Source organism: Miniopterus schreibersii, assembly GCF_964146895.1.
Source record: "Miniopterus schreibersii genome assembly, chromosome: 18".
NCBI classification, from domain to species: Eukaryota; Metazoa; Chordata; class Mammalia; order Chiroptera; family Miniopteridae; genus Miniopterus; species Miniopterus schreibersii.
In genome coordinates this window covers 3362940-3390930 of record NC_138121.1, presented here as the reverse complement: position 1 = coordinate 3390930, position 27991 = coordinate 3362940, and the positions used below count along the sequence as shown (strand labels likewise).

The following is a 27991-nucleotide window of genomic DNA, read 5'->3' as shown; positions in this document are numbered from 1 at the left end:
AAATGACTCATGATCATGACTTTGGGAAACTAGGCCATAAATCTCCAGAAGCTTTTGTCAATCCTCAAACATGGCTTAGTGTGACATGGGCTGAGGGAAGCTCAAGGGGCAGACTATGTCCTGCAGAAGGAGCAAGTGGATGGCATCACTTGCGCCAACGGAAGCTGGGGGTGCAGAGGGAGGATGCCGGGCCAGAACTTGGACATCACCCAATCTAGCCCTGGGTGATGGCAAGAGGAATGCTGCAGACACCTGTGGGCCTGAGGGATGGTGACAGATGACATTTATGTGTATTCTAAGATACAACCCAGAACATCACGTCTTACAGGTTCCCCCCACGTGTTATTCTCCTCCGCCACCAGCGTCTGAGGAACCCACGATTTTAGTGTGTATTTGTGTAGTACGAGCGCCTATACAATGTACTGTTCAGTTTGGCACCTCACCTGAGTCTCCTGGAACCTGCTCTTTTTACCCAGCTGTCTCCTTTTAAGTTACCCACATTAACAGCAGGTTTTTTGTCCCACAATAAATTTTATTTTACTTAGAAAAGCAACATACAGTCCTTGGTACTTTAGAGCGCAGCAAAGTGTAAAGACATATGAAAGACACTTGGGATACAACTGGCTATCTCCTGCCTGGACACTGTGGATCTCACTGACTTACTAGGGTTGCTTTGGCATCGGGAAGTTCAGAACCAAGTCTATGGCTGCCTCTGCCACTTCAGCAGGCATTTTATGGATTGTTTTATGCTGGGTTTCATCCCTATTGCTCATTCATTCGATAAATATGACAGAGATTGTGGGCACAACAGGGAACAAGAAACACTCCCTGTCCACAGGGGCTCACAGTCTAACAGTGAGGCAGAGAAGCAAACAATCAGCACAAAAGAGTGGCAACAGTCACTAAAGGTGCAAGCTCATTGTGGCATGGGGACTACAGGATGGTTGTCTGACACAGCTTTGGGGTGGCCAAGGTGGGGCCTAACATAAGGAAACTAGAAAGCTGAAGTGTGTCCACCGGGCAACATGAAGACCCCCTAGCTCAAGTCTGACCCTTTTTCAACACCTCATTCAAGTCCCTCATTAGACCTGCCTCCTCTTGTGAAATTCATTATGGCACTGTCTGTTCTAGTCAAAAGTCACTCTGCACTGGTGTCTAATTTCCACATGTATACATCTTACACCAGGCTGTTGTCTCCCCGAGAACGAAGTCTTTTTACACTGCACCTATGACTATGCGGTAGACAGAAAGGCTGCCCAGGGAACCCTGGCTGGGAGATGGATGGCTCTCAGGTGAATGGGCACTTCTCCAGCACTTGGCTGGAGTGAGCAGGATGAGGTGGATGGTCACAGTTCATGATAAGGGTCTGGGCCCTGGCTGGGTGGCTCAGTTGGTTGAGCGTCATCCTGTAAACCAAAAGGCTGCCAGTTCAATTGCCAGTCAGGGCACATACCTGAGTTGGAGGTTCGACCTCTGGTTGGGGTGCGTGTGGGAGGTAACTGATCGATGTTTCTCTCTCTCTAAAATCAATAAAAATACATTAAAAAAAAAGGGGGGTCTGGGATACACAAAAGGTACACAGAGAAAGCTACCTACTAGGCTGCTGCCTGGACCAGAGCACTCACAATACTTCTACTTGTTAACATGAAAAGTCAAACCACAAAACAGTTCTCTCGACAGCACAACTGTTTCAAAGAAACAATCAAACAAGTATTTCATTGCAAACAAAAGCTGGACAGTAACTGCACCCCCCCTCTCAACCGAACAACTTTGGGAACCCGCAGGCCCTATAGCTGGCCATGGGCTCAGTCGAACGTGATCCGGAAGCTGCGCTCCTGCTCCTTGCGCCGCCCCTCGCACACCTTGGTCACCTCCTCCACCTTCCTCTGCAGCAGGGCCGAGTTCTGGTCGATCCACTGCAGGGAGTCCATGTGTGCGTTGAGGATTTTGCAGATCTGCTGCAGTGGGTCGCTGGTGTCAGCAGGGCCCCCGGACGTGTTCAGGTGCTCGATGATGTCCTTGAGGTCCTGGGCCATGCGCTTCAGCTGTGCGTCAATGTTCTCAGCCAGCTTGTAAGTCTTCTCACGCTCCTCGTCAGCATGCTGCAGGTAGACGGTCCCACTCTGCTCCTTGACAGACTCCTCCAGTGGGCTCAGCAGGTCTTCCAGCTCCTTCTGCTGTGACAGGATGAAGTCGAGCTCTTGGTCCAGTCTCTTCTGGTCCAGCTTCACCTTCTCCACCTCTCGGTGGAGGGCAGTGATCTTCTCCCCGTTCTCAATCAGCGTGCGGTCCCAGGCGTTGACTTGGGTGGCCTGCTGCAGGAAGTGCCGTTCCTGGTCCTCCAGCTCCAGGCTCCACTTGTTGATCAGACTCTCCAACTGGGCATAGGTCATTACGGGACTGGTGGACACCCCAGTGGCTGCACCGGGGCCAGACGGAGCGGTTATGGCAGTGGACGCATTGCTGGGCATCCCAGCTGGTGCCAAGGGTTTCAGATTCAAGGCAAAGCTACTGGTACTGCTGCTGGTGGTGGTGGTGGTGGATGTAGCTGTGGACGTGGTGGAAGCTGCTCCAGGAGCCTTTAAACTGAAGCCTAGCATTCCAGTCCCAGAAGTTCCAGCTGTGGTTGCTGGAGCACCAAGGGAGAGCCCAGTGGTGGCAGACGAGGTTGGAGCAGGAGCTAGTGAGGCAAAGAGCGTGGGCCCAGCACTGGTGGCAGCAGCAGTGGGTGCGGGAGCAGCTGGCTGTGTGGCTCCCACTCCAGTGGCTGCTGGTGTGGCTGGGGTGAAGGCCAACCCAGCAAGTGTCGTGGGCTGGGCTGAACTCCCCATTGAACTAATATTGAAACTGGAGGTCCCCCCAGTCTGGGACATGTTCCCACCTGTGAACGAGAAGCCCCCAGGTGTGGTGGACGAAGCAGAAGAGGTGGTGGAGGAGCCGAACACAAAGCCAGTGGGTGCTGTGCCCTGGCTGGAGGTGACAGTACTAGAGATGGCGTTGGTGAGGGAGCTGCTGCCAAGCCCAAAGCCAGCAGGCTGTGCTGTGGCTGAAGTGGCAGCTGCATTGCCCAAGCTTAGCTTTGGAGTGCTGATCCCTAAGGAAAATCCAGTTCCTCCAGCAGCAGGAGTTGTGGTTCCAAAACTGAATCCTGAAGTCTGTGTTGCTGGCGCTTGGGTAGTGAGTGAGAACAGGCTGGTAGAAGGGGTGCTCGCAGTGGGCTGGGAGGGAGCCCCAAAATTAAACCCGCCAGTGCCAGATGTAGAGAAAGAAAACCCGGTGGCAGGGGTGGTTGTTGCTGTCTTTGCAGTGCCAAATGTGAACCCGCCTGTGGGGGCCCCAGTGCCTCCAAAATTAAACCCACTCATGGCTCCAGACTCTGGTGGCAGCAGCTACTCCAGCTCCCAAAGCAAATCCGTCAGCGTTGTCTGCAACCTTGGGAAGATTTTTAAAGCAGAGGAAGTGACATGATCAGATGGCAGTTTTGGAAAGGCAATCTCACTGGCATAAGCACGGCTTGGTGGGCGGTGGAACTGATAATCCTAATATGTGGACACATTCCTCTTCCTAACCAGACTCTGTTAAATCAACTAGGAAAGGAGGAGCCGGAGGGCGAGGCGCTGGGAGATAGATGTGCTTGGGAGGTGCAGAGCTGTGCTCAGCACAAGCATGGGGAGGAGGTGAAGAGCAGGCACCTGAAGCAACCTCAGCCCCCCGCCCCCGCAAGGCAGGGAGCTTTTGGCGAGTGGGACCAGAAGCACACCAAACACCTCTAGGACCTGCTCCTCAGGTTTCCCTGCTGCCTGCCAGAGGGTAGAGGGTGCCTCCTTGAGCCCCTTTCTAGACCTCAAAGAAACAGTCCCTAGAAAGCTGAACTGTGTGGGAGGGCCCCTTCCGTGCACATTCCTCACATTTAGGAGGACAGAGCGACCCCACCCTCCTCCTAACTAAGGGGTGGGCATGAGACCCAAGTGCTCAATCAGAGGACTTATGGACAGAGCCCTTGGCCATAGTGATTGATTGGATTCATGAAGACATGAAGACCTGAGTGGGCCAACCAGAGACTTTCCCTAGGATTTCTCCCCAGGTGTTGAAAGCAGGTGGCTTCCTTTATCTGCAGGTGCAGGGCACCCAGGATGTGCACCTGAGGTACCCCCATCCTCTCCCACCTGCAGCGGAAGACAATGAGCCACCACCAAAGAGTGATGGGGGCGGGGAGAGAGAAAAAGAGCCCAGAAGGATTCAGCCCATGTTCCCACCCTCTATCCCCCAAAAGTTTCATGAGCCAGAACATCCCTGTTTGGTTTAAACTGACTGGATTTCTGTAATTTCTAATTGAAAAAGTGCTGAGCAGAGCCACCTGTTAGCCAGAAAGTCAAAGGTTACTTGACGACGAAAGGGTCAGAGGGTGCAGAGATAGAAATGTTTTTGGGTAAATGGTCATACTCTGAGCATCCATAGATTAAACAATGGGCCCTAAATGCCACCATCAGCGTCTTTATAAAATAGAGCAGAGGGATATTTGACTAGAAAAAAGATCATGTGATAATGGAAGCAGAGATGGCAGTGATGCACTTTGAACTTGGAGGCAAAGGAAGAGGCCATGAGCCAAGGAATTTGGGTGGCCTTTAAAAGCTAGAAAGGGCCAGGAAACAGATTTTCCCCTGGAGCCTCCAGAAGGAACCAGCCCTGCTGACAACCTGATTTTAGCCTAATGAGATTAATTTCACACTTTGATCTAAAGTTAAGAGAATCCACGTGCACTGTTTTAAAGCCACTAAGTTTGTGATAAACTATGAAAGCAGTCACAGAACTAACACAGTTGGGAAGCAGAAAGTGTCTGATGAAAGTGAGGTGTGACCTTGTGACTCCTTTGCACTCCAATCTCAAACAAGGGACAGTAAACCTCTCCGAGGCTCAGTTCCCTCATTAGGAAAGCGGGGTGGCAGCTACTGTGCTTAAGTATGGCCAATGGTAGGGCACTAGTTAAGGTGCTCACTGTCATTGCTGCCACACACAGGTACATGCCCACATTTCCACTTTGGGGAAAGCTTCTGGAAGCTGGTGAGGAAGGAGGGCTGTGCAGCTTGATGTTTAATAAAAACCCTGGACAGCAAGGTTTACTGTGTGGACAATAGTCTGTATATGGTCACACCCATTGCTGGGAGTATTAAGCGCTGTCTTTATGACTCCACTGGAAGAGACAATGGAAGCTGGTGCCTGGATCTCCTGGACTGTGCCGCCCTGTGTGCCTTCTCCCTTGGCTGATTTTACACTATATCAGGACTTCCTTGAGGTCACTGAGGGAGTTACTGGCAGAGCCTGTGCCACACTGCCCAAGTTTTTCAAACCACATCTGCCTGCCTTCCCAACCCAGGGAAGTCAGAGAAAGAGCCACCTGGGATTCCGACCTACATACACAACCTGTCCCCAGCTGAGGACCAGGGTTCTCTGCTGTCACCTCCAGCCTCGACCCAGTCCACTCACCTTCTCTCTCTCTAGTTCTGTTGCCACTTCCAACCCCTAACTTTATTTTATACTTATTTATTTAAATATATCTTTATTGATTTCAGAGAGAGAGAGAGAGAGAGAAACATCAATGATGAGAGAGTCATTGATCGGCTGCCTCCTGCACGCCCCCAACTGGGGATCGGCCCACAACCCGGGCCTGTGCCCTGACCGGGAATCGAACCCTGATCGCCTGTATCCTAGGTTGATGCTCACCACTGAGCCACGCCCGGCCAGGCCCAACCCCTAACTTTAATATCTATTCAGCCCTACTCTACAGAGTGATAGCAACAAAGAGAAAAAGGCAAGGTGGGGTCAGAGACAGTAAACAAATTCTGTGCAGCGTAACATTCACTCAGCAAATACTTTTGAGCACTTGCTGTGTGCAGACACTGCTCAAGGCCCTGAAAATATGGCTGTGAACAAGACAGAGGAGATCATTTTCATGAAGCTTATAGTCCAGCAGACATGAAAACAACAATCGCTCAAATAAATCCCACATTGTGGTGTAAGAGGAGGAAACAAGCTCTCCGAGGGGAGCTGACGCGGCCAGACACCAACACCACTTGCTCCTCGAGGCTGTCTCAAGCTGGTACCTAAATGCTTCTTGGACTCATAGGTTCTCAACCTTCTCTCTCCTTTCTTCTTCCCTTGAAAACATGTTCTCTACCCCAAGAAGTCATTTCTCATCTAATTAGCAATTACATTCTCTTTCCTGCTCCTGAGGCCCGGAATTGTACCCGAAGGAGCTCAGGTGGTGGGACAAACAGCAATTTCCCCATGGGGAAATCAAATCAGGCAAGACACACATAGAAAAGTTAAAAACATGACCAGAAGAGTAGATCTTAAGGAAGATTCTAGAACCACCACTCAATATAAAATAATATGACAGGAAGAGATCTGAGGAGTACTGTGGTGCTGGGCCCTACTTTTTTTGCCAAGAACTGTTGTGTTTCTTTCTCTTGTATTCAAAGATTTCCCCCCTCTACTTAACTGCATCTTTAACATTTAAATTTTAACTACACAATTAATACATCAGTCCTTTCTTGAAAATACTGTTTTGAGCATAACCAGCAAAGCTAAGATCTCTTGATCAATATCCTCCACCCGTCCCCATACCTGCGAGTACAGAAACTAATATAGAAGATCACTGAGGGTGCCAGAGTCGGTGCAGCAGTGCAGGGCCTAACTAGGTTCTAAGAGCTGTGGCTACTTCTGCTGAGGAAGGCGAAGGAGTGAGGGAAGGGAAGGGGCTCAGGAGGACTCTGAGCCAACAGGCCACGTGGCAGATCTGTGCGCTAAGCTGCCCTTTCCCCAAGTGAACTGGCCTTGGCCTTCCTGTCCTTGTTTGCCAGGACGCCCACCTCCAACCCTTCCCCTCTGGCCTACATAACCCAGATACCTGCCCTAGTGCCTCTTCAGGGACAACAGTATTTTTTTTTTTTTAATATATCTTTATTGATTTCAGAGAGAGGAAAGGAAACGGAGAGAGAGAGAGATAGAAACATCAATGATGAGAGAGTCATTGATTGGCTGCCTCCTGCACGCCCCTGACTGGGAATTGAGACCACAACCCAGGCCTGTGCCCTGACCTGGAATCGAACCCCAATCGCCTGGATCCTAGGTTGATGCTCAACCGCTGAGCCACGCTCGGCCAGGCGGGGCAACAGTATTGAATTCCCCAGCCTCTATGCATGAGTAACTCATTTAAAAGTGAACTAATGCTGCCCTGGCAGGTGGCTCAGTCAGATGGAGCACTGCCCTGTATACCAAAAGCATCATGTGTTCGATTTCCAGTTAGGGTACATACCTAAGCTGCGGGTTCGATCCCTTGTGGGGTGCATACGGGAGGCAACCAATCGATGTTCTCTCACATTGATGTTTCTTTCTCTAAAATCAATTTTAAAAAAGAAAATAAAAAGTGAACTGATGCCTACTGAGACAGCAATACAGGGCTGTGGGGAATGACTCTGGGAATGACCTTGCCTTCTAAGTGCTCAGGGAAACAGTCATGTACACAAACATCTGTGAGGCAGCTATGAAAGCAGAACAAAGTGTGGTGGGGACAGGAAGAGAAACAAACATGTAGAGATGAGGTAGTTGGGCTTTAACTTTACCTACACCGTTTCACACAATCCTCCTGGCACCCCAAGCCTTAAAGAGAAATAACCAGTGTTCATAACTAGGTAGGTCCCGTTCTAACAATTTCACATACACTTACCTATTTCTTTACAACAGCCCTGTGAGATGGGTTCTCTTACCCCCACTTCACGGATGACAAAACTGTCACAGGAGAAGATGCCACTTGCTGAAGGTCACAGAAGTGGTAGAGCTGGGATGTGAACCTAGCAGGTTGGCTCCTGAGCCACTTTGCAGAAGGCAGCCGAGGCTCTGGCAGAGTAAGGATGGTGTTTCTACCCCCAGCCAGGACTAAGTGGTGTGGGCTCAGGACTGGGACCTGGGTCCATCTGATGCAAACTCGGTGCTCTTTCCATCATGCCAGACTGTCTCCTTAATTATGAAACCAGTGAGGAGGTTGCTGTAATAGTACAGGTGAGGAGGGCATCCTCTAGGGCAGGGGGGATGGTGAGAGGCAAGTCAGAGTCAATAGAATCTGGCAATTGAGTAGCAACAAACATGAGGTGAAGGCCCAGGCTTGGTGGCCTCCCAGCAGGCTATGCCCTGGGCTGGAGGGTCAGATCTGAGAGGAGCAGAGGCCCTTGGAAGCTGTGAAGTGTTGGGGTAGCCTGGGCTCTAACTAGCAGCGTGACTGTGTAAACACCTTTCATCTCCTGGGGCCTCAACCTTGAGCGCTGCAGGACCAGTGAATTAGCCTCTATGATCTGAGGCTCCTTCTTGGCCTTGTGTCTCAGATTTTCAGGGTCCTGCACAGGTGGCTGCTCCCTTCCCCCCAAAACCCTTCCTTGTTGTGCTAGAGCCTCTCCCAGATCCAGGGCTCCAGCTGACCAGGAGCCTGTTGCCAGGTGTGCCTGGGCCCCCAGAGAATCCCTCCACCCCGCCTCCCTATCAAAGAGCCAGGGTGATGCAACCTGCCTGCAATTGCCACCTCACTCCCCAAGTCTGGTTCTTCCGAACTGTAAAAGAGTCCCCAGCAGCCCCACCCCAAGAACTGAAAAGGGTGGGAAACCTGGATGCTGGAGGACACTTTGAAGCTGGAGAGGCCACAGATCCAGGTCAGGGGTGGGCACAAAAGCAAGCTCAGGGTGCCAAGACCTGGGCTCACAGGCAGCCACTGACAACCCACCTCCCATAAATTAGAATATGCTTGGAAGGGCTACGGAGCTAAGTGTGAGAGCTGGCACCCACTCAGCAGGGCTAAGTCAAGATGCTTGGGTGGGGCAGCTGACACCAGGGTTGAACTGGGTGGGATCCAACAGCTAGAGAAAAAGGTACCAGGGGCTGGAACAGGGGCACCAGGGTCCCTGCCCCAATGTCTTCTCAATCAGCATACACTATACAGAGCCAGCAATTCCCATACAGAGCAAGTTCATCATCAGTTATTAAAAAATGTCCTACCTGACCATCCTCTCAAAAACCCATAATCCCAGTCTATGAGACAAAACCAAACTGAGGAACTTTCCACAGAATACCCAACTGGCACTGGTCATGACAGACAAGAAAAGTCAGAGAAACTGGCGCAGACCAGAGGCGGCTATGGAGACCTGAATACGAAATATCATATGGTATCTTGGAAGGGATCCCGGAACAAAAAGGGGTATTAGGGAACAACCAGTGAAATCAGCATAAAGTTGAAGTTTAGTTAATAGAAATGTACAGAGGGTTGATTCCTTAGCTGTGACAAATGTACCACAGTAATGCAAGATGGCAACAACAGGGGGTATTAGGTGAAGGGTATACAGAAACTGTGTACTATCTTTTGTGCAACTTTTCTGTAAACTTAAAATTACTCCCAAATAAAGTTAAAAAAAAAAACCTAGTCCCAGTGCATAACCTAGTTCTTCTCAGAAGTGTATATGTATGAGACTGTGCCTCCTCACTGCCAGCAGTCTGTCCAACACTCTACTCTGATCCTCCCTACTATTGCTCAAATCTCTATCAACAAGTGGAAGGAGGTTGGTCCTTAAGCTTCACTTAAAAGGTGGAAGACCACTTACAGTTGTTGTTTTTTGTTGCTGTTAATCCTCACCCGAGAATATATTTTTCCCATTGATTTTTAGAGAGTGGCCCTAGCTGGTTTGGCTCAGCGGTTAGAGCGCTGGCCTGTGGACTGAAGGGTCCCAGGTTCGATTCCAGCCAAGGGCACATACCTCAGTTGCAGGCTCGTTCCCTGGCCCGTCAGGGTACATGCAGGAGGCAACTAATTGATGTGTCTCTCTCACATTGATGTTTCTCTCTCTCTCCTACTCACTCTGAAAAGCAATGAAAAAATATCCTTGGGTGAGGATTAAATAAATAAATCCTGCTTTCCTAAAAAAAAAAAAAAAAAAAAAAAAGAGCAAGCCCAGCTGGCATGGCTCATTGGTTGAGCATTGACCCATGATCCAGGAGACTGGGCTTCAATTCCAGCTCAGGGCACATGCTGGGGTTGCGGGCTTGATCCCCAGCAGGGGGTGTGCAGGGGGCAGCCAATTAGTGACACTTATCATTGATGTTTCTCTCTCTCTCCCTCTTCCTCTCTCTGAAATCAATAGACATACTAAAAAAAAATAAAAATTAAAAAAATGAAAGAAAAAGAGAGTGGGAGGGAGTGAAGTGGTGAGAGGGAGAGGCATCGATGTGAGAGACACATTGATTGGTCGCCTCCTGCAGGCGCCCCAACCGGGGCTGGGGATTGAACCTGCAACCCAGATATGTGCCCTTGACCCGGAATCGAACCTGTGACTCTGGTGTGTGGGCCAACGCTCTAACCACTGAGCAACACAGGCCACAGTCAGTCATAGTTTTATTTTGCTTAATTATTTATTTTTAAAAATATATCTTTATTGATTTCAGAGAGAGGAAAGGAGAGGGATAGAAACATCAGTGAGAGAGAGTCATTGATAGGCTGCCTCCTGCACACCCCTGACTGGGGATCAAGCCCGCAACCCCAACATGTGCCCTGTCCAGGAATCAAACCCTGATCGCCTGGATCCTAGGTTGATACTCAACTGCTGAGCCACGCCTAGACAGGCTAGTCATAGTTTTAAATCACTAACTGCTTAGCACTTGACCTGGATTAACTCATTTAATCCTAATAACAGACCTAAGTGGTAGGTACTATTACTAGCCTTAAAAAAGAAATAAACCGGAGGAGGAATCTGAGGCACAGGGAAGTATGGGAAATCACCAGCATGACAGTTATTAAGTGGGGTACAACCAGGGTTTGAACCCAAATAACCTGGCTCCAGAGTCTATGATCTTAACTGATGTCTAGGTAATAATGTAGCCTCTACTGAGTCAAGGAAATATAGAGCAAATGCTCAAATACTGGCAGAGTGAACAGTAAGTGCTCTATGGGAAAGTGGCCAGATCCCAAGGACTTCCTGCATGTTCAGGGAAGGGGGAAGAAAGAAGCCTGCCTATCTTTCTTCCCCACGGAACTCTCAAGATCAGGGATTCCCCACCTTCTCTGGATTTTGATTCAGTCCCATAACTGCCATAAAAGTGATGAAGGCTGAACTTCAGGTGTAACATCCTGATGTGGATGGACGCAGAGTGGGAAAGAGAAGTTTCTGCAGCAGAGGAACGACCCACATCCACTTGGGCTGGTGGAGGGCCCAGTGCACAGGGGAGGAATGGCTAGGACACTCCCCCTTTTCATAAATGGCCTCCCCGTTCTTGGCAGGGTTGTGGGACTAATCCATTGGGGGACATCTCAGGAACTCAGGGTGAGGAACAGGGGCAGAAGACTAAACCAACTGGCCTGAGAGCAGCACTGTAGACAAGGGCCGAGGGAAGGAGGGCAGCAGATGGAGAACAGGGTGGTGTGAGGGCAATGATGCCTGATTCCCAGCATCCCTGGGTCGGGATGGGGCTAGCTAAAATTGCCACCTTGGAGGAGTGAATGAGACACAAGAAGGGCCTCTTAGCAGGCACTGGCTGGTCAAGTGTCTGGGGCTCTTGAGGGGGGTGGGAGGTGTTAGACTGGGTCCCAGAGTTCCCACTAATAAAATAAGTCGAAAAGACGTGTACAAGCTGGGTTCCGTGCGTGAGGCTCACAAGCATCAACTTATTTCCTACAAACAAACCCATCAGGCAGAGTTGCTTATTCTCATTTTCCCTATCTGCCGTCAGAGCATTCCAGTTATTTTCCCAAGGCCACCATGGCAGGTCTGTCATTTGAATGGAGGGTGGGCTGAGTCACGCGGGGTGAGACGAAAGTTGGGGCATGAAGAGACCAGCGTGTGGCTGGCCAGAAATTCGTTAAGCAGAGGAAAGTAAACCAGAAATGAACCAATGCTGGTGTCAAAGAGGAGGAAACCAGGCCGCAGGGTCAAAGAGAGCAGAGGGCCGGACCCGCTATCAGGAGGGGGACCCCAGAACCCTAGGGAAGGGAGAGCTGGAACCCCCAAAGTCAGAAGAAAAAGGGGCTGGGTGCCAGAACCGAGAAAGGAGAGCGCTGAACTCCCGGGGAAGGAAGGAGGAGGGGGCCAGGCCCGCCCGCGAGTTGGGGCCTCCCTGGGCGGGGCGCGGAAGGATCCAGCGTGCCGTGCTCCGCCATCGCCGGTATATCTGTCCCTAGTCCCCGGGGCCGCCTCATTCCCCATCCTCAGATCGCCTCAGATAACGACTTCTCCCCACGCTACCGCGACACCGCCTCCGCCCGCGTAGCCCCGCCATGGCGCTGTAGCCGCCACCCCTCCGAGCCCCCGGCCCGTCTCCGCGCTCACCGCGCCTGCGCTCTCCGCTCCCGCCTTCTTCTCTCAGCTGAGGCCGCTGCTGCCTCTCCTTTCCGCAGCCATGGAGTGAGTAACCGCTCGTCCCTCCCGTTTCAACTGCCTTTCCCGCTCTTTCGAAGCTCGCGGCCTTCAGGACCAGGCCTGGGGAAGGGGTGGGGAGACGAGAGTGAGGGATCACGGTCGCGCAGGCGCAGAAGAGGAAAAAATGGACGTTGGGGCGCGGCTGCGCATGCGCACTCGCCCCGTTAGTGGGGGGGAGGGCGCTTTCTTTCCGACGTTGGCCGTCGTGCTAGAGTACTAGCGCTCAGACAGGGTTTAATTTATTTACTTACTTATTTCCTCTGGAACCAATCTGTACACGGGCCGTTGCTCATGCGTATTAGCGCACCAGAGTCGCTATTTATGTGCAAAGGGCCGGCAGTTAGCAGCTGCACATTCGCAGTAACCCCAGGAGGGCGGAAGCGCGAGAGCAGAGGGACGGCTCCGTGGTGGAGCATGCGCTGTGGCTCTCGGCGAGAAAGCCCCGTGGGGAAGTCCCTCCACCCTCCCTGTTCCACGTTGCTTAGTCGCACAGCACAGCTTCCCTCCTCTTCATTCAGGCATCAGCTGGGCGGGTGCCGGTTTAAACGGGGCGCAAAGCGGGGCTTAGAGACAACCCGTTAGGAATGGGGTGGGGCCAGGGTCCCAGCCGTCGCGAAGGGCGGGGCTCACCGGAACCTTTGTGGGGAGGGGCGGGGCTAAGCGAAGCTTTAGGAAAGGGGTGGGGTTCCGGCTGGGAAAAGAGGCGGGGCCTCGGGAATCTTCGCGGAGGGGTGGAGCTAAGATGAACAGTGGGGCATGATTTGGGGGGACAATGGAGGTCACGGCAAAGTTCTCAAAGGGAAGAATGGGATTTGAATGGGTATCTCTGATGAAGGGGCATTGATTTGAGCTGGAACCTAGGGGGGGGGGGGCTGGAAGAAAATTCCCCTGGGACTGAAAACGTTTATGATGGAATTATGGTGTGGGTGGGAGGGGCCAAAGGACATTCCCCTGGGAAACCATTAGGTTTCTGTATTGGAAGGATTGGGTCTTGGGAATTTTGAAGAAAAGTAAGTTAGGCATAAAGAGAATTCCCTTGGGAGTGGGTAGGGCTCAGAGATTTGGGGAAAGGTAGGGCAGACATGGAATCCTGAGAGGGCAGGGCATAGCCCCAATCCCAGTTGGAAGGGGGAGGGAGGACCGTGGGGATGTGGAGTGTGGCTTGGTTTCCCTGTGACTTTGGCGGTGAGTGAGGCTGGCCTGTGACCCCACCCACTTTTGTCTCACTTGTAGGTCCTCCACTTTTGCCTTGGTGCCTATCTTCGCCCAGCTGAGCAACTGCCAGAGCCTCTTCCCAGCTGTTGGTGCAGCCTCCTTCGTTGTCATCCGTGCCCAGCACCTGTGCTGCAGCTATGTCACTCCTGGCGACTCTGGGACTGGAGCTGGACAGGGCCCTGCTCCCAGCTAGCGGGCTGGGCTGGCTCGTAGACTATGGGAAACTCCCCCTGGCCCCTGCCCCCCTGGGCCCCTATGAGGTCCTTGGGGGGGCCCTGGAGGGCGGGCTTCCAGGGGGGGGAGAGCCCCTGACAGGTAAGGGCAGGTGCAAAATGGGACTTGGGGGCAGGGTAGAAGAAGGAAGAATTCATTTATTTATTCATTGGGTAAATAATTATCAAGCACCTGTAATGTGCCAGGCACTGTTTTAAGTGCTAGGGAGATAGCTGGGAACAAGACTGACATGATCCTTGCTCTCCTGGAGCTCGCACTCTAGTGGGGACATTAAGTGAGATACTGGGATAAGTGGGAAACGCTTAGTAGTGAGCTAAAAAGATGACAACGGGGACCTAGTTTAGAGTGGGTAGCCAGGAAACCCTCATCAAATAAGTAATATTTTGGCAGAGGCCTAAAGGATGGGAAGGAATGAGCCACGAAAAGACCCAAGGGAAGAGCTTTTCAGGTGGAGATAACAGCATATGCAGAGGCCCTGAGGCAGGAATTACTTTGTTCACTAGTGTGCCCCAAATGCTTGGAACATAGTGAGTTTTCAGTAATTAATTAAAGATGAAACGGGGCATGTTGTGTATGTGGGATCTAGTTTGCTTTTAAAGATAAACTAGAAAGTAAACCAGAGAAACCACACATGTAGGTTAATCAGTAGAGAGAATGTTGGAATGGTTGACTGTTCTGTTGTTTGGGGCCTTGGTTGGTTAGCTGGTTCATTAATCGGCTGGTTAAAAGGGTTGATTGGTTGATTGATTCATTTAGTTGCTTGTTTGGTCAGTCAGTTAAATGTTGGATTTATCAGCTGTTTGCTTGGCTGGTTGGTCGGTTTGTGGACTGGGTTGATGATTCGGTGACCTGGTGGTAGACGGATTGGCTAGTTGATGGATTTACTCAGTAGATGGGATGAATGAAGCCGAGCTGAGCATGTGCTGAGTTGGGCGAAAGACCAGGAACTGAAGGAACTGTCCTCCTCTGCTCCTCCAGGTGATGGCTTCTCTGACTGGATGACTGAGCGGGTGGACTTTACAGCCCTCCTCCCCTTGGAGCCCCCCTTACCCTCAGGTGCCCTCCCTCCCCGCTCCCCCTCCCCTCCTGACCTGGAAGCTATGGCCTCCCTCCTCAAGAAGGAGCTGGAGCAGATGGAAGACTTCTTCCTCGATGCCCCACTCCTCCCACCGTCCTCCCCTCCGCCGCAGCTGTCGCCTCCACCACCGCCACCGCCACCGCCACCGCCGGCACCCTCCCTTCCTCTCCCCCTCCCCCACTACGACCTCCCGCAGCCCCCTGCCCTCGATACCCTCGACTTGCTGGTCATGTACTGCCGCAGTGAGGCCGGGCAGGGGGACTCGGGGTTGGCTTCCCTTCCCCCAGCACAGCAGCCCCCTCTTCCACCTCAGCCCTCTCGCCCGGCCCCCTACCCCAATCCTGCCACCACCCGAGGGGACCGCAAGCAAAAGAAGAGAGACCAGAACAAGTCAGCGGCTCTGAGGTACCGCCAGAGGAAGCGGGCAGAGGGGGAGGCCCTGGAGGGTGAGTGCCAAGGGCTGGAGGCACGGAACCGGGAGCTGAGGGAGAGGGCCGAGTCTGTGGAGCGGGAGATCCAGTATGTCAAGGACCTGCTCATCGAGGTGTACAAGGCTCGGAGCCAGAGGACCCACAGCAGCTAGGTGGGCAGGGCTTGGGCTGGGGGCACTGGTCTTCAGCTCTGGCTCACCTGTTTCTGGGGCGGAGGTGGGAGGATCCCTCCATCATCCCTCTGCCTCCAGCTTCTTTCCACCATCACCTTCTTGCTCCTTTTTTGGGGTTAATCTTCACCTGGGAATATTTTTTCCATTGATTTTTTTTTTTTCTTCTTTTTTTTTTTTAGAGAGAGTGGAAAGCAGGGAGGGAGGGGGAGAGAGAAAGAAACATCAATGTGAGAGACACATCAATTGGTTGCCTCCCACACATGCCCTGACTGGGGCCGGGGATTGAACCTGCAACCCAGGTTCATGCCCTTGACCAGGAATCGAACCCAAGACCCTTCACTATGAGGGCCAACAGTCTGACCATTGAGCCACACTGGCCAGGGCTCTCTCTCCTTTTATCCGTGTCCTTTCTTTATCCCTGTCTCCATTTCTGATTTTGCTGTGCTCTTCCCTCCTCAGAATCAAGGCATGTTTGGCCGTAGTCAATGTCAGCATTTCTCAGGTGACAGTTGAGGGACTGAGGGACTCAGACTGAGGGACTGAGTTCAGGGAGCAGGGGAGAGCTTGGAAATCTGGTCTCTGGAACAGGAGAGTGAGGCCAGGAAGCTGCGCAGCTGAGGGCAGGAAAACCATCTGGGGAATAAGTCGGGGGTTTTTAAGAATGGCACCCATATAATAATATAAGCAAAAACAAGCCATGTGACCTTGGGAAACTGTATTTGGGCAGGAAACCCAAAGGAGGTCAAGTTCACAGAGCTGGTGGCTATGGAGGCAGATGGGGAGGCAGGCAGGGCAGGTGTGGCCGTAGTTGGTGACTGGGTGTTCCTTTTAGCTCTGGGAGGAAATCAGTGTTTTGTGAAGATGTTGGGGCTGGGGCTGCATCTAGGTGAGGAAGGGTGGGGAGTGATCCTTTGGGCAAGGGTGGAAATAAAATGAAGAATTTCTCCTGGTCTGCGTGTCTTATCTTTGAGAGAAATTGGAGGGAGGGCAGTCTTGGGCCACAGACAAGAATGGTAACAAGAGCAATAACATAAGATAATACTTTTGGTCGGGCCCACACACTTGGCGTGCGGCCAAGGCCTAGCCGGGGCTGACTGAGCCGGTAAGGATACAACACCGACTCTTAGATTCAGACCCCTAATTGCGCAGGCAGAGGAAGAAAAGATTGCCGAAGGTGCCAGCTCCCCAGGGTCCTTGTCACACACACCAAAAAAGGGGACACCAAAATGCAAAGGGCCGGGCAGCTGCAACAAGGGTTGTGGGGTATCCTCTGCAGAGGAGCCCCCCGTCTGATTAAAACCTCCCAGGGGTCATTGGGAGGTAAGTGGGAGATGGCCTGGCAGCCCTGGCAGGGACGTTGCTCTATATTTGTTGAGGGTTGACTACGTGCCAATCACTTTTCAAGTACGTTATCTCAGTCCATGCAGAAGGAAGGTAGGGTTAGCTTTTGGATGAAGAATAGTTACAAATGAACAATGCAGTGGTATTTACATTTGCAGTGTTGTGCAGGCATCACCTCTCTCTCTACCAGAACACTTCCATCACCCCCAAATAACCCCCTGCCCATTAAGCAGTTACTTCCCGTTGCTCTCCCCAAGTTGCCCCTGGGGACACTTGCAGTTCCCTGAGCTGGGCGATGAGTTTGATTCTTGCTCAGCCTTGATTGGTTAGCCTTTAGGGTCTGTAATGGTTGGTGGCCCCTCAAAATACATGTCCATAATCCTAACGGGGCCTCATTTGGGAAAAGGCAGATATGGGCTCTAAATCCAATGACAAGGGTCCTTATAAGAGACTGAGAAGAGAGACAGAGGAGGAGGGGACCACATGAAGACAGGCAGCCACAAGCCCAGGGATGCCTGCAGCCACCAGAAATGAAGAGGCCAGGAAAGACTCCCCTAGAGCCCTGGGTGTCAGTAGGCCCTGCTGACACCTCTATTTTGGGTTTCTGGCCTCCGGAACTGAGAATTACTTTGTCATTTTAAGAGACTAAGTTTGTGGTAATAAGATGGCAGCCACAGGAAACACATGGTACCAGCTTCCTGTGGTGAGCGTCATTAGATGTCCCATGTGGGTGTCCCCAGTCTTTTTATTACCTTTCATTTCTTGGTGCTGAGCAGAACAAGATCAAAAAAAAAAAAAAAAAAGATCTAGGTTTTTGTCCACCCACAGCCCAGCCTTCCTGTGCGTGTTCACCCTGGATTCACATAGCTGGGAGGACAGGGACCCTCAGAGCTTGAACTTAGTTTGAAGCATCCCTGACTGGTGGTGTTTTTTTAATAAACAGACTATCTCCATCCCAGAGTCATTTGTTAATAAGATTTGCAATTTTAAGCCTGAGCTCTGGCATGTCAGTAACTTACACTGTACATTACAGGCCAGTGCCACTCAACTCTGGCAAAAATGGAGGAAGAACTAAATTACACTCAACTTGATAACCATGAGATTCGAAGCATCTAGTGACTTTTCTCCTCGAGAATGAGGCAGAAGCTGACACTGCACATCCAAGCTGTGTGGCCTTGAACAGGGCTCGTTGCCTGTCTGAGTCCAGGTTTCTTATCTGGAAGTCAGGGACGGCGACGCCGGACCTGAGAACCTGCACAAACGCGGAGAGGTCGCCTGGGGTGTGGAGGGACTGGGCCTGGGTGCTAAAGCTTTGTCCATCATATTCTTTGTGAGCTTAGAAATGGCTCGCAAAGAGTATGGCACGCATTACAGAGTCAGAATCCATTTAAAGAGTGTTGACCATCGTTTAAAAATAGGAATAACACCTAATAGAAAACATGCAGGACAGGGTGGTATTTCCTGCAACTATGTTGTCGATGTGAAATGATTTCTTACTGTACATCAGAAAAATTTGGAAACCACTGGTTGAAGGCCCCCAGCTTCGTACACTGATTTCCAGGCAACTGACCCTGGACACCCAACAGCAACTCCATTTGTCCCGAAGAGCAAACATTTCGGGTTCCCGGCCGCGCTTACAGCGCTTCGCCGCCAGGTGGCGCCCGCGCCCCGCCGTAAGCGGTTCTGCTCCGTCCTGCGCTCAGTCCGGGGCCGAGATTCCCGCTGGTCCCTCGTCGCCGGCAGGATCCTTTTCCCGGGACTAGAAGCCCCGACCACGACTAGAGCCCCCAGCAAAGCGCGGCAGGAGGGCCCGGGCCACAGGGATGCGGCCATCGTGACATCCGTACATCCCCCGTCATTCCACGTGTTCTTTAAGTGCCTCTGCGCCAGACGGAGTCCCCGCTGCCAGAGCGCGCGTCCCGGTGGGAGGACAGGCGAGACCCCAACCCACGCCGTCGGTGGGAGGACAGGCGAGACCCCAACCCACGCCGTCGGTGGGAGGACAGGCGAGACCCCAACCCACGCCCTCGTCAGTACAGGGAGCCCCCCTTCCCCGCCCGCCTAGTCTGGGGCGGGACAGACCGCGGTGGAATCCGCCGGGCCCCCAGCCGGCTGTGTGACCTTGGGCAGCCGGCTTAGCCTCTCTGTGCCTGTTCCTCTGCTATGAAACGGAAATAACAGCCCCTACTTCATAGGGTTGTCGCGAGCACTAAATAAGCTAATATCTGTGAAGCACTTCGAAGGGCCTGGTATGAATCCTGCCCTAGAGGCTCCCAAGGGCTTAAATTTAAATTTGGTGGCTTAAAACAACACAAGTGTATTCTCTTACCTTCCCAGGAGTCCAGAAGTCCAGTCTATGGGGATAAAATCAAGGTGTTGGCAGGGTTGGTTCCTCCTGGAGGTTCCCAGGGCATTCTGTTCCTTGCTTTTTTCAGTTTCTGGTGGCTGTGTCACTACAATCTCTTCTATGGGAACACATCCTTCCCCTTCTGTGATTAGATCTCCCTCTGCCTCCTTCTTATAAACTTGTTATATTTAGGGTCCACCTGGATCGCCTCCATCCCAAGGCCTTTAACGTAATCACACCTGCAAAGCCCTCCAGCCACGAAAGGTAGCACAGCCACAGGGCCCGGGGCGTGGACGCAGGCAGCTCTGCAGGGTCCCCACGTCTACCACACACACTGTCTTAACCCTCCATCGGGAAACTGGCTGTGGGAGGAGCACTCTCAGCCCCACCCCTCTCCACTCCCTCTCTCTTTCCCTGGGCGATGTTGGGTCACTGTAGCCCTAGGGGTCCCGGTCCTGCACTCGGTGGGAGCCCCTCCCAGCCCCTAGCCCCAGGAGCACAGCCAAGGCCCTGGGAGGAGCCTGGGGAAGCCACCTGCTGGCTCAGCACCTGCGGTGCGGCTCTCCTACCTGAGCTCCACAGGTGATCCACCTTCAAGCCCCAGCTCCACCTGGGGCAGCTCCGGGATGCCAGGGTTTGAGGGCTGTGAGGGGCTCAGCATTCAGCTCTCCTGGGCCCAGGTCAGCCTGATGGGGACACAGATCAGGTGCAGAGATCGCCCTTCTAAGTCTGGAAGAAATTTAGTCTCACTGTGTAGAATGAGCCAGAGGGTGGGCAGCCACTCCGGGTCTTGCACGGTGAGTGAACGGGCTCTGCAGGACCACGTAATGTTTTCATTACTATAAGCACAATTCTCCTGCGTAGACACTGTAATGGCTCCAGAGTAATGGCCCAAGTCCTCATTGTGGTGCTCAAGATACGACGGTTCCTCTCGATATTCGCCCATGAGGCTGACTTCATATGCCTACCGCATGTGCCCACACCACATGGACACACAGGTACGAAATACCCCTCAGGGACACAGACACGCACACCCGCAGGCAGATGCACAGGTACAAAGACTCACATACACGCTTACCTAGTTTTCAGGCCAAGGAGACCCAGAGGCAATGGTGTCTCCTGCAGAGGAAAAAAAATAGAGATTCTCTCTTCCTGACTTTGGGTGACCCCATGTGTCAATGCCATGTGCTCATGGGCCCCTGGAATCCTGCCAGTGGCTGACCTCCCCACCCCCATCCTTTCTGGCCCTCTGTTGGAAAAGCTTACTTGCTTTGAAAGAAAGGCAGTTTTAGGCGCCTGTTTTATAATTCTGCAGAAATTGAAAATCTGGCTCAAAGCTGAGTGTCTGGGTCAAAAACAGGTCCTGGGGTGCCTTCTCCACAGAACCTACTCCTCTAGGCCAGGGGATGAGTTGATCTTGGGTTGACAGGCCACAGATTGGGGATGTGTTCCGCTGATACTGGGTGCTGTCCCTGTGGGACCATTTAGTTAAAAGTAATTTCACCTTATGTTTGAGAGACATGTAGTTGAAAAATGAGGAACTGGTTACAGATGAGAAGGAAATAATGTTTTTTCTGCGCAGTTCAGATTGCATCTCATCCCATTTCCTTTTATGTCTTTGTGATCAACTCAGCAGTCTGCCTGGTCAGCAACTTCCCAACTTAGACAAGCTCTGGGCCCATCAGGCGGCACAGCGATGATGTGAGCCCTGGGCTCTGCAGAATCCACAGGCCCAGGCAGGTGGGCGCTAACCCCCCACTTAGGGAAACAGTAGCTTCCTGCACCTCAGCCTGAGGAGGGAAACAGGCTGTTCTGGAAGCCCCTAAGACCTCTCTGTGGTTTAATGATTCACTAGAAGAACTCAGTGAACTAAGAGAAACTATTATACTCATGGTTCATCACAGCGAAAGGATACAGATTAAAATCTGCAAAGGGAAAAAGGTGCGTGGGGAACAGCCCAGGACAGACCAGATGCGAGCCTCCAGTTGCTCCCTAGTGGAGTCACGTGGGCAGTGCTGAAATTCTCCCTGTGCTATGGATGAATTGTCCCCCCTTCCCCCAAATTCATATGTTGAAGCCCTAACCCCCAATGTGACTACGTTTGGAGATAGGGCCATTAGAGGTAATTAAGGTTACATGAGGTCATAGGGTGGGGCCCTGATATACAAGATTAGTGTCCTTATAAGAAGAGACACATAAGAAGAGACACCAGCCCAGGCCAAGTAGTCAGTTGGTTAGAGCGTCCTTCCAATACATCAAGTTGGGGGTTTGATCCCTGGTCAGAGCACATATAAGAAGCAACCAATGATGCATAAATAAGGGGAATAACAAATCCATGTTTCTCTCTTTCTCAAATCAATAATTTTAAAAAAATAGGCTGAAGTATTTATTTTTTATTTTATTTTAATTTTTTTATTAAATATATCTTTATTGATTTCAGTGGGAGGAAAGGAGACGGAGAGAGAGAGACAGAAACATCAATGATGAGAGAGTCATTGATTGAGCCCATAACCCGGGGCATGTGCCCTGACCGGGAATCGAACCCTGATCGCCTGGATCCCAGGTCGACGCTCAACCGCTGAGCCACGCCCGGCCGGGCTGAAGTATTTAAAAATAAATAAAAATTTTAAAAAGGAGAGACATAGAGTTCTCTCTGAGGAGCAAGAAGGTGGGCCATGTGCAAGCCAGGAAGCGGGCTCCCACCAGGTGGCACCCTGATCTTGGACTTCCCAGCCTCCAGAACTGTGAGGAAGGAAATTTCTATTGTTCAAGCCCCCCATCTGTGGTATTTTACGCAGCCCAAAGCTGTACTAGTATTATCAATGAGGAAGCTTACCTGGGCCTTGGTGTCCAGGGCTTTTACTGGGGGCCTGTTATGAATTGAACTGTATCCCCCCAAAAGATATTGAAGTCCAAACCCCCAGTAATTGTGGATGTGACTTTATTTGGAAATAGGGTATTTGCTTTTTGCTTTCTTCCATGGAGCTTCTCTTTTGACCTCTTGTGGGTTGTTTTCTTTTGAGCATTAAAAACTGTGGTAAGCCCCGGCCAAGTGGCTCAGTTGGTTGGAGCGTTGCCCCGTGCCCCAGAAGGTTGCGGGTTCCATCCCCTGATCTGCGTACGTAGGGGAGGCAACCAATTGATGTTTCTCTCTCACATCAATGTTTCTCTCTCTCTCTCTCACTAAAATCAATAAATATATCCTCGGTGAGGATTTTAAAAAAGATAAAATTATTAAGAATTTCAGGATAGCAATCTCAGAGTATCAAACTCTGGATGCAAGGCCCCGAGGAGCAGGGCGCTCTGTGCAACCGGCTCCCCTTCTCACTATGGAGCTGGGAGGCCTGTGTGGACTACAGACCCAGCCCTGAGACAGGTGGGAGGCTGAGTGTCCTTGTGGAGCCTGGGGGGCCACTGGCTTTGGGGTCACGCTAGGGTGAGGCCCCTGAGGGCAGAGGTTGGGAGGTCATGTTCTCCTCATTGCCCCCAGCTCCTGCGTTGAGTTCATTCCGAGTGAACGGATGAGTGAATGAGTGCGTGCCTGCTTCCAGAACCTCACCTGGAGCCCTTACTCACCTGTTGCCCCCAAGAGCCCACTCCAGGGACCGCCCTTCCCTGACCAGGGTGGCTCCGCATTCTCTCTGTCCTGTTACTTCCATCTGTGAAAGGAGAAGTCAGAAGAGGGAATCTTCTGCAGTCCCGAGGTTCCCCTTCTGCGGATGGCCACTGCCTGTCGGAGCTCCCTGCCGGGACAGACGGGCCAGTCCAGACGCCAGACGGCCCAAGAATAGGACCAGGCCAGGCCCCGGAGATGCTGCTGCTGCTTCTGCCCCTGCTGTGGGCAGGTGAGTGGATCAAGGGCCAGGGTCCCGGGCTGGGGGTGGAGCTGACGCTGCGGCTGAGCCTCTGTGTCCCCCCAGGGTCCCTGCAGCAGGGTCCAGGCTACAAGCTGCAAGCGCCTGCACTGGTGAGGGTGCAGGAGGGTCTGTGCATCCACGTGCCCTGCACGGTGTCCTACCCCTCTGTTGGCTGGAATGACTCTACCCCAGTTCGTGGATACTGGTTTCAGAAGAGGGATAAAACCAAAAAAGATGTTCTTGTTGCCACAAACAACCAAGCTAAGAAAGTAAGGAAGGAGAAGGCCCTCTTCTACCTCTCCGGGGATCTCGGGGCCGGCAACTGCTCCCTGAGCATCGCAGACGCCCACCCGGGAGACAGGGGGAAGTACTATTTCCACCTGGAGAGAGGGAACGTGAACCACACTTACCGAAATAACCTGCTCACTGTGGCCGTGGAAGGTATGGGACGGTCCCCAGGGATAGACCACAGGGATGGGCGGCGGCCAGAAGGCACACACGGGGGCCCCTTCTGGGGTCTGGCCTCTCCCTGTCTCCTCTCCAGAGCTGACACAGACCCCTGACATCCACGTCGAGGAGCCCCTGGAGTCCGGCTGCCCCAGCCGCCTCATGTGCTCCATGCCGGGCGCCTGTGCCGGGGCCCGGGCCCACACCGTCTCCTGGGCCGGGGCTGCCCTGCGACCCCCGGGGCTGGGCCTGCCGGCCTATAACTCCTCGGAGATCCTGCTCACCCCCCGCCCGCAGGACCACGGCACCAACCTCACCTGTCGGGTCACCGTCCACAGGGCTATAAGCAGGGAGAAGACCATCAGGCTCAACGTGTCCTGTGAGTCCTGGCCAGGGTGCAGGGTGGGGGACAGGCTGCAGGGACACAGGCCGCATCGGTTTCCACTTCCCATTTCTGTGTCTCCCGGGGGTGGGGGCAGGAAAGGGCCAGCTGCTGCTCTTCCTCACTGGGCCTCTCCGTCCAGATGCTCCACAGAGCCTGACAGTCAGCGCCTGGCGAGGAGACCACACAGGTAAGCGGCCGCCCTCCTCTCTCTAGAAGGCAATAAAAACATATCCTCGGGTGAGGATTAAAAACGGAGAGGAAGCCCGGCCAGCGTGGCTCAGCGGTGGAGCGTCCACCCAGGATCCAGGAGATCGTGGTTCGACTCCCGTCAGGGCCCAGGCCCGGGGTGCGGGCTCCATCCCTGGTGGGGGGCGTGCAGGAGGCGGCCCATCAGTGATTCTCTCTTATCATTGGTGTTTCTGTCTCTCTCTCCCTCTCCCTTCCACTCTCTGAAATCAATAAAAACATATTTTTAAAAAACGGAGAGGGAAAGAAATAGGAAGATGACTTTGGAGCCACAGGCCCAGGCTCAGCTGTCCCTCACCCCTCCCCAGGACTGGAACCCGTGGGGAACGGCTCATCTCTTCTGGTGAGGGAAGGGGACCCTCTCCGCCTGCTCTGTGTCGCCAACAGCAACCCTCCGGCCACACTGAGCTGGGCCCAGGACGGCCAGACCCTGAGCCCCTCACAGCCCTGGAAGCCGGGGGTCCTAGAGCTGTTCCGGGTGGAGCCCAGGCACGAGGGTGAATTCACCTGCAGAGCTCAGCACCGGAGGGGCTCCCTGCTCAGCTCCCTGCGTCTCTGGGTGCAGAGTGAGCAGGGGGGGAGGGGAGGAGGGAGGGAAAGGGGAAGAGGAAAGGGGAGGGTGTGGCACCCGGAGAGAGGACACCGGGGTCCTGGGGAGTTTAGAGGCGCCACTGACCCTTCTCCTCTCTCCCCACAGACCCCCCACGGCTGCTGGGACCCTCCTGCTCCTGGGAGGACCAGGGTCTGACCTGCAGCTGCTCCTCCCGAGCCCAGCCGGCCCCCTCCCTGCGCTGGAAGCTGGGGGACGAGCTGCTGGAGGGGAACCGCAGCGCGGCCTCCTACACGGTCACCTCCCGCTCCACAGGGCCCTGGACCAACAGCTCCCTGAGCCTCAGCGGGGGGCTCAGCGCCGGCCTCAGACTCAGCTGCGAGGCCAGGAATGTCCACGGGGCCCAGAGCGCCGCTGTCCTGCTGCTGCCAGGTCAGGGGGCCTCTCGGGGCAGAGGCTCAGGGAGAGAGGAATGGGTCAGAGAGCAGGTGGAGCTGGGGGAGAGGGCTGGGCAGGAAGGGATGAGAGGGAGGAAGGAGTGCTGGGCAGAGTGGGGTAAGGACACGAGAGCTCAGGCTCTGTGAGGGGAAGGGGTACAGGGTCCTGCGGCTTGGAGGGGAGTCACCCCAAAGCCCACTCATCTGCAGGGAAGCCCTTTCTTAGGGAAACATTTGTTCTGGGGGCCGTCGGGGGAGCTGGTGTCGCTGGCCTGCTCATTCTCTGTCTCTGCTGCATCTCCTTCAGGTAAGGGTCGTCTGGGGGGGCGGGGGGCAGCCAAGTGCAGGGGTAGGAAGGGGCCTGGGCCTGGGATCCCAGACAGCACCACCTGGAGGGACCTGGCCGGTGCTGAGGTTGTGAGAACTGGGCCTTGGGCCTGAGAATCAGAGCAGAGCCTGTTCCCATGCCGATCGCAGCCAACGTGAAGGGAGTCTGTTCTCATACCCATCAGCCCGGGTGTGTCCCCTATGTCCTGGCCTCGGTCAGCCCTCTAGCCTCTTCAGCGGGGGACAGTAGTCACACTCCAAGGTCTGCGCCAGGCAGGCTGCTGAGAGGTCGCAGTCTCCCCTCCAGAGTGAAGTCCTGCAGGAAGGACGCACCTGAGGCTGTGGCTGGTGACAAGGATGCCCCCTGCACGCCGGGGCCCATCTCCCAGGTGAGTCACGTGCCCCAAGACACTCACGTTTGATAAATCACTAGAAGACTCACAGACTAGGAAAAGTTGTCATACTCGCGGTTATAGTTGGTTACAGCAATAGGACAGGGCTAGTCAGCCAGGGAGGAGGCGCGTGGGGCAGGGTCTGGGAGAGTCAGGCATGACCTTCCATTGTCCCAGTGGAGACACAAGGCCAGCACCTGCTTCTCCCAGCAATGACGTGCGACCACACACCCGGGGTACCCAGGGAAGCTCGCCTGAGCCTTGGTGTCTAATTCTAACTGGGGGTCGGTCACGTAGGCATGGCTGACGGCCCGTGTAGCTGAACTCAGTCTCCATCCCCCGCAGAGGTCAAGCTGATACTACGTGGCCCAAGGCCCGCATCAATCACCTGAACTACCTGGTGTGGCCCAAGGTCCCAGGTGAACAAAGACACCTGCTTGTCAGGCAGGACATTCCATCTGGGTTCTCTCCCAGGTGCTGGGGGCAAAGGGTCAAACTTTCCTTTGGGCAAGGTTAACCCTTTACTGTACAATATCCTTCGTAGGGTTCATGACATAATGTCCCGAATGCATTTGCTTGAACCCCTGAAATGCTGAGTGGTCCCTGAGGGCAGGGTAGTCCAGACCTGAGCGAATTCCTGTCCTCATACCGCTTGCCCGATTCCTGTGCATCCTGTTACAATTTGCAGTTAGAGAGTAATATAATTGACTACGACCTTAGTGTCCGCTTCCCCCACTGCAAGCTGGTGGGAGGTCAGGGGTGGTGTCTGCTTTGTTCCCCAACAGATATCCAGGGCCTGGCACAGGGCAGCTGACCCATAAGGCAGTAGGCACTGAAGCCAGAGACTCTGGCATGAATCTTGGCTCTACCAACAACTAAATGTGATTTTGGGATATTTACTTTGCCTCTTTCTCCACCTAATAAGTGAAATTAGGGATAGTGTCCCCCTAGTGGATTCCTGTGAGGAATCTGGCACTTGACAACCAAGGGCCAGGCATTATTACTCTCAAATACTTGTTGAATTACCGAATAGGGGCTCCGCCAACGTCTGCAGAGTGGATAGATGGAAGACTAATTTGCTGTTTCCAGGTTCACTTGTGGGCCCTTCTTGCTGTCTGCCAGCCATTATCCTAATTTGACCTCCCCCCTCCCCAAGGGCCACCAGTATGAATGTCTGCCAGGCAGCCTAGACCATCCACCCGGAGCTGCAGCCGCCCCCACCTCAGGGGAGGAGCTGGAACTCCATTACGCCTCCCTCAGCTTCCAGGGGCTGAGGCCCGGGGAACCTCCAGACCAGGAGGCCACCAGCACCGAGTATGCAGAGATCAAGATCCACGAATGAAGGCCCCCAGCTTCGGCGACCTCTGGCTGGAAGACCCAGGGCTTCTCTGGGAAGGGAGACATCAGGGACAACTAAGAGCGAGCTAACAACATGGGTGTGCCACTGGTGCCGTGATGGGCGGAACTGGGCTCAGATTTCAGCCCCATCACCAACTAGGAGCATGAGTTTGAGTAAGAGACTTTACTTCTCAGTCTCCCCTCTGTAACGCGGACACAGTACACCTAGCTCGAAGGGTTGGTGGGGGGGTAGAGGGAGTAATTAAGGTAAAGCGTCCGACAGGCCTGGGCGGACAGGGGGCTGCGCAGAGCACTGCGGGAGGTTGTCTTCACAGGGACGCCCACCTGGAACAAAGGTCGGGCTGTCCTTGCCCAGATGGGGACCACTCTGCAGGCCTGTCCCAGCTCCAGGGTGCCCTGAAGGCCTGGATGAGGCTGTCCCTGGGCTGCATGCGTCGCAGCTCAATTCTCGCTCTACCTCCCCTGCCTCCTTCCCCTCCCCTCCATAGGGACCATCCTGGGGCACCGCCTCTGCACACAGGTCTCTCCCAGAGCTGCTTCCTGGAAGCCTGATTTGTATATTTCACACCAAAAATATTCACTTATTATCTGAACTGAATGATAGGTTATCTAATTACATACTTCTTTAATTACATGTCCCTGATGCTCTGGTTCTCCTTAATGGTTTCTTTTTGCAGAATTTGCTTATAAAGTTCCTTGCCTTTACAGTCTGTTCCAATTTCTTTG

General features: G+C 53.3%; 3 protein-coding genes across 5 annotated transcripts; 2 read left to right on the top strand and 1 right to left on the bottom strand.

Annotated features, from left to right (window-relative positions):
* Positions 1-522: 522 nt before the first annotated feature.
* Positions 523-12770, bottom strand: NUP62 (nucleoporin 62). Of its 2 annotated transcripts, none has more exons than XM_081118353.1 (2): positions 12698-12770; positions 523-3432 (listed from the first exon to the last, which is right to left on the bottom strand). In XM_081118353.1, the coding sequence occupies exon 2, from the start codon at positions 3363-3365 to the stop codon at positions 1806-1808; it is 1560 nt and encodes a 519-aa protein (XP_080974479.1). In that variant the 5' UTR covers positions 3366-3432; positions 12698-12770; the 3' UTR covers positions 523-1805. The 2 variants fall into 2 exon arrangements, with proteins under 2 accessions (XP_080974479.1, XP_080974478.1); XM_081118352.1 differs by lacking the exon at positions 12698-12770 and adding an exon at positions 12357-12445.
* On the top strand, positions 12345-16522 carry ATF5 (activating transcription factor 5). Its single transcript, XM_081118356.1, has 3 exons — positions 12345-12431; positions 13680-13976; positions 14874-16522. The coding sequence occupies exons 2-3, from the start codon at positions 13799-13801 to the stop codon at positions 15554-15556; spliced, it is 861 nt and encodes a 286-aa protein (XP_080974482.1). The 5' UTR covers positions 12345-12431; positions 13680-13798; the 3' UTR covers positions 15557-16522.
* A 6442-nt stretch (positions 16523-22964) lies between these two features.
* On the top strand, positions 22965-27981 carry LOC308548181 (sialic acid-binding Ig-like lectin 11). 2 transcript variants are annotated; one of them, XM_081119306.1, is made up of 9 exons: positions 22965-23110; positions 23186-23563; positions 23667-23948; positions 24094-24141; positions 24509-24766; positions 24898-25182; positions 25398-25494; positions 25822-25903; positions 27063-27981. In XM_081119306.1, the coding sequence occupies exons 1-9, from the start codon at positions 23077-23079 to the stop codon at positions 27246-27248; spliced, it is 1650 nt and encodes a 549-aa protein (XP_080975432.1). In that variant the 5' UTR covers positions 22965-23076; the 3' UTR covers positions 27249-27981. The 2 variants fall into 2 exon arrangements, with proteins under 2 accessions (XP_080975432.1, XP_080975433.1); XM_081119307.1 differs by lacking the exons at positions 25822-25903; positions 27063-27981 and adding an exon at positions 25700-25753 and having other exon boundaries at positions 23000-23110.
* The last annotated feature ends 10 nt before the right edge of the window (positions 27982-27991 follow it).

What these genes read in the sequence shown, in the direction of transcription:
- NUP62 (XM_081118353.1), bottom strand. Translation starts at nt 3,365, where the DNA reads ATGAGTGGGTTTAATTTTGGAGGCACTGGGGCCCCCACAGGCGGGTTC.
- ATF5 (XM_081118356.1), top strand. Translation starts at nt 13,799, where the DNA reads ATGTCACTCCTGGCGACTCTGGGACTGGAGCTGGACAGGGCCCTGCTC. An exon ending in GGGGGGAGAGCCCCTGACAG is followed by an intron (nt 13,977 to 14,873) that starts GTAAGGGCAGGT and finishes CTGCTCCTCCAG; the next exon opens with GTGATGGCTTCTCTGACTGG.
- LOC308548181 (XM_081119306.1), top strand. Translation starts at nt 23,077, where the DNA reads ATGCTGCTGCTGCTTCTGCCCCTGCTGTGGGCAG. An exon ending in GCTCACTGTGGCCGTGGAAG is followed by an intron (nt 23,564 to 23,666) that starts GTATGGGACGGT and finishes TCTCCTCTCCAG; the next exon opens with AGCTGACACAGACCCCTGAC. An exon ending in CTCTGCTGCATCTCCTTCAG is followed by an intron (nt 25,495 to 25,821) that starts GTAAGGGTCGTC and finishes TCTCCCCTCCAG; the next exon opens with AGTGAAGTCCTGCAGGAAGG.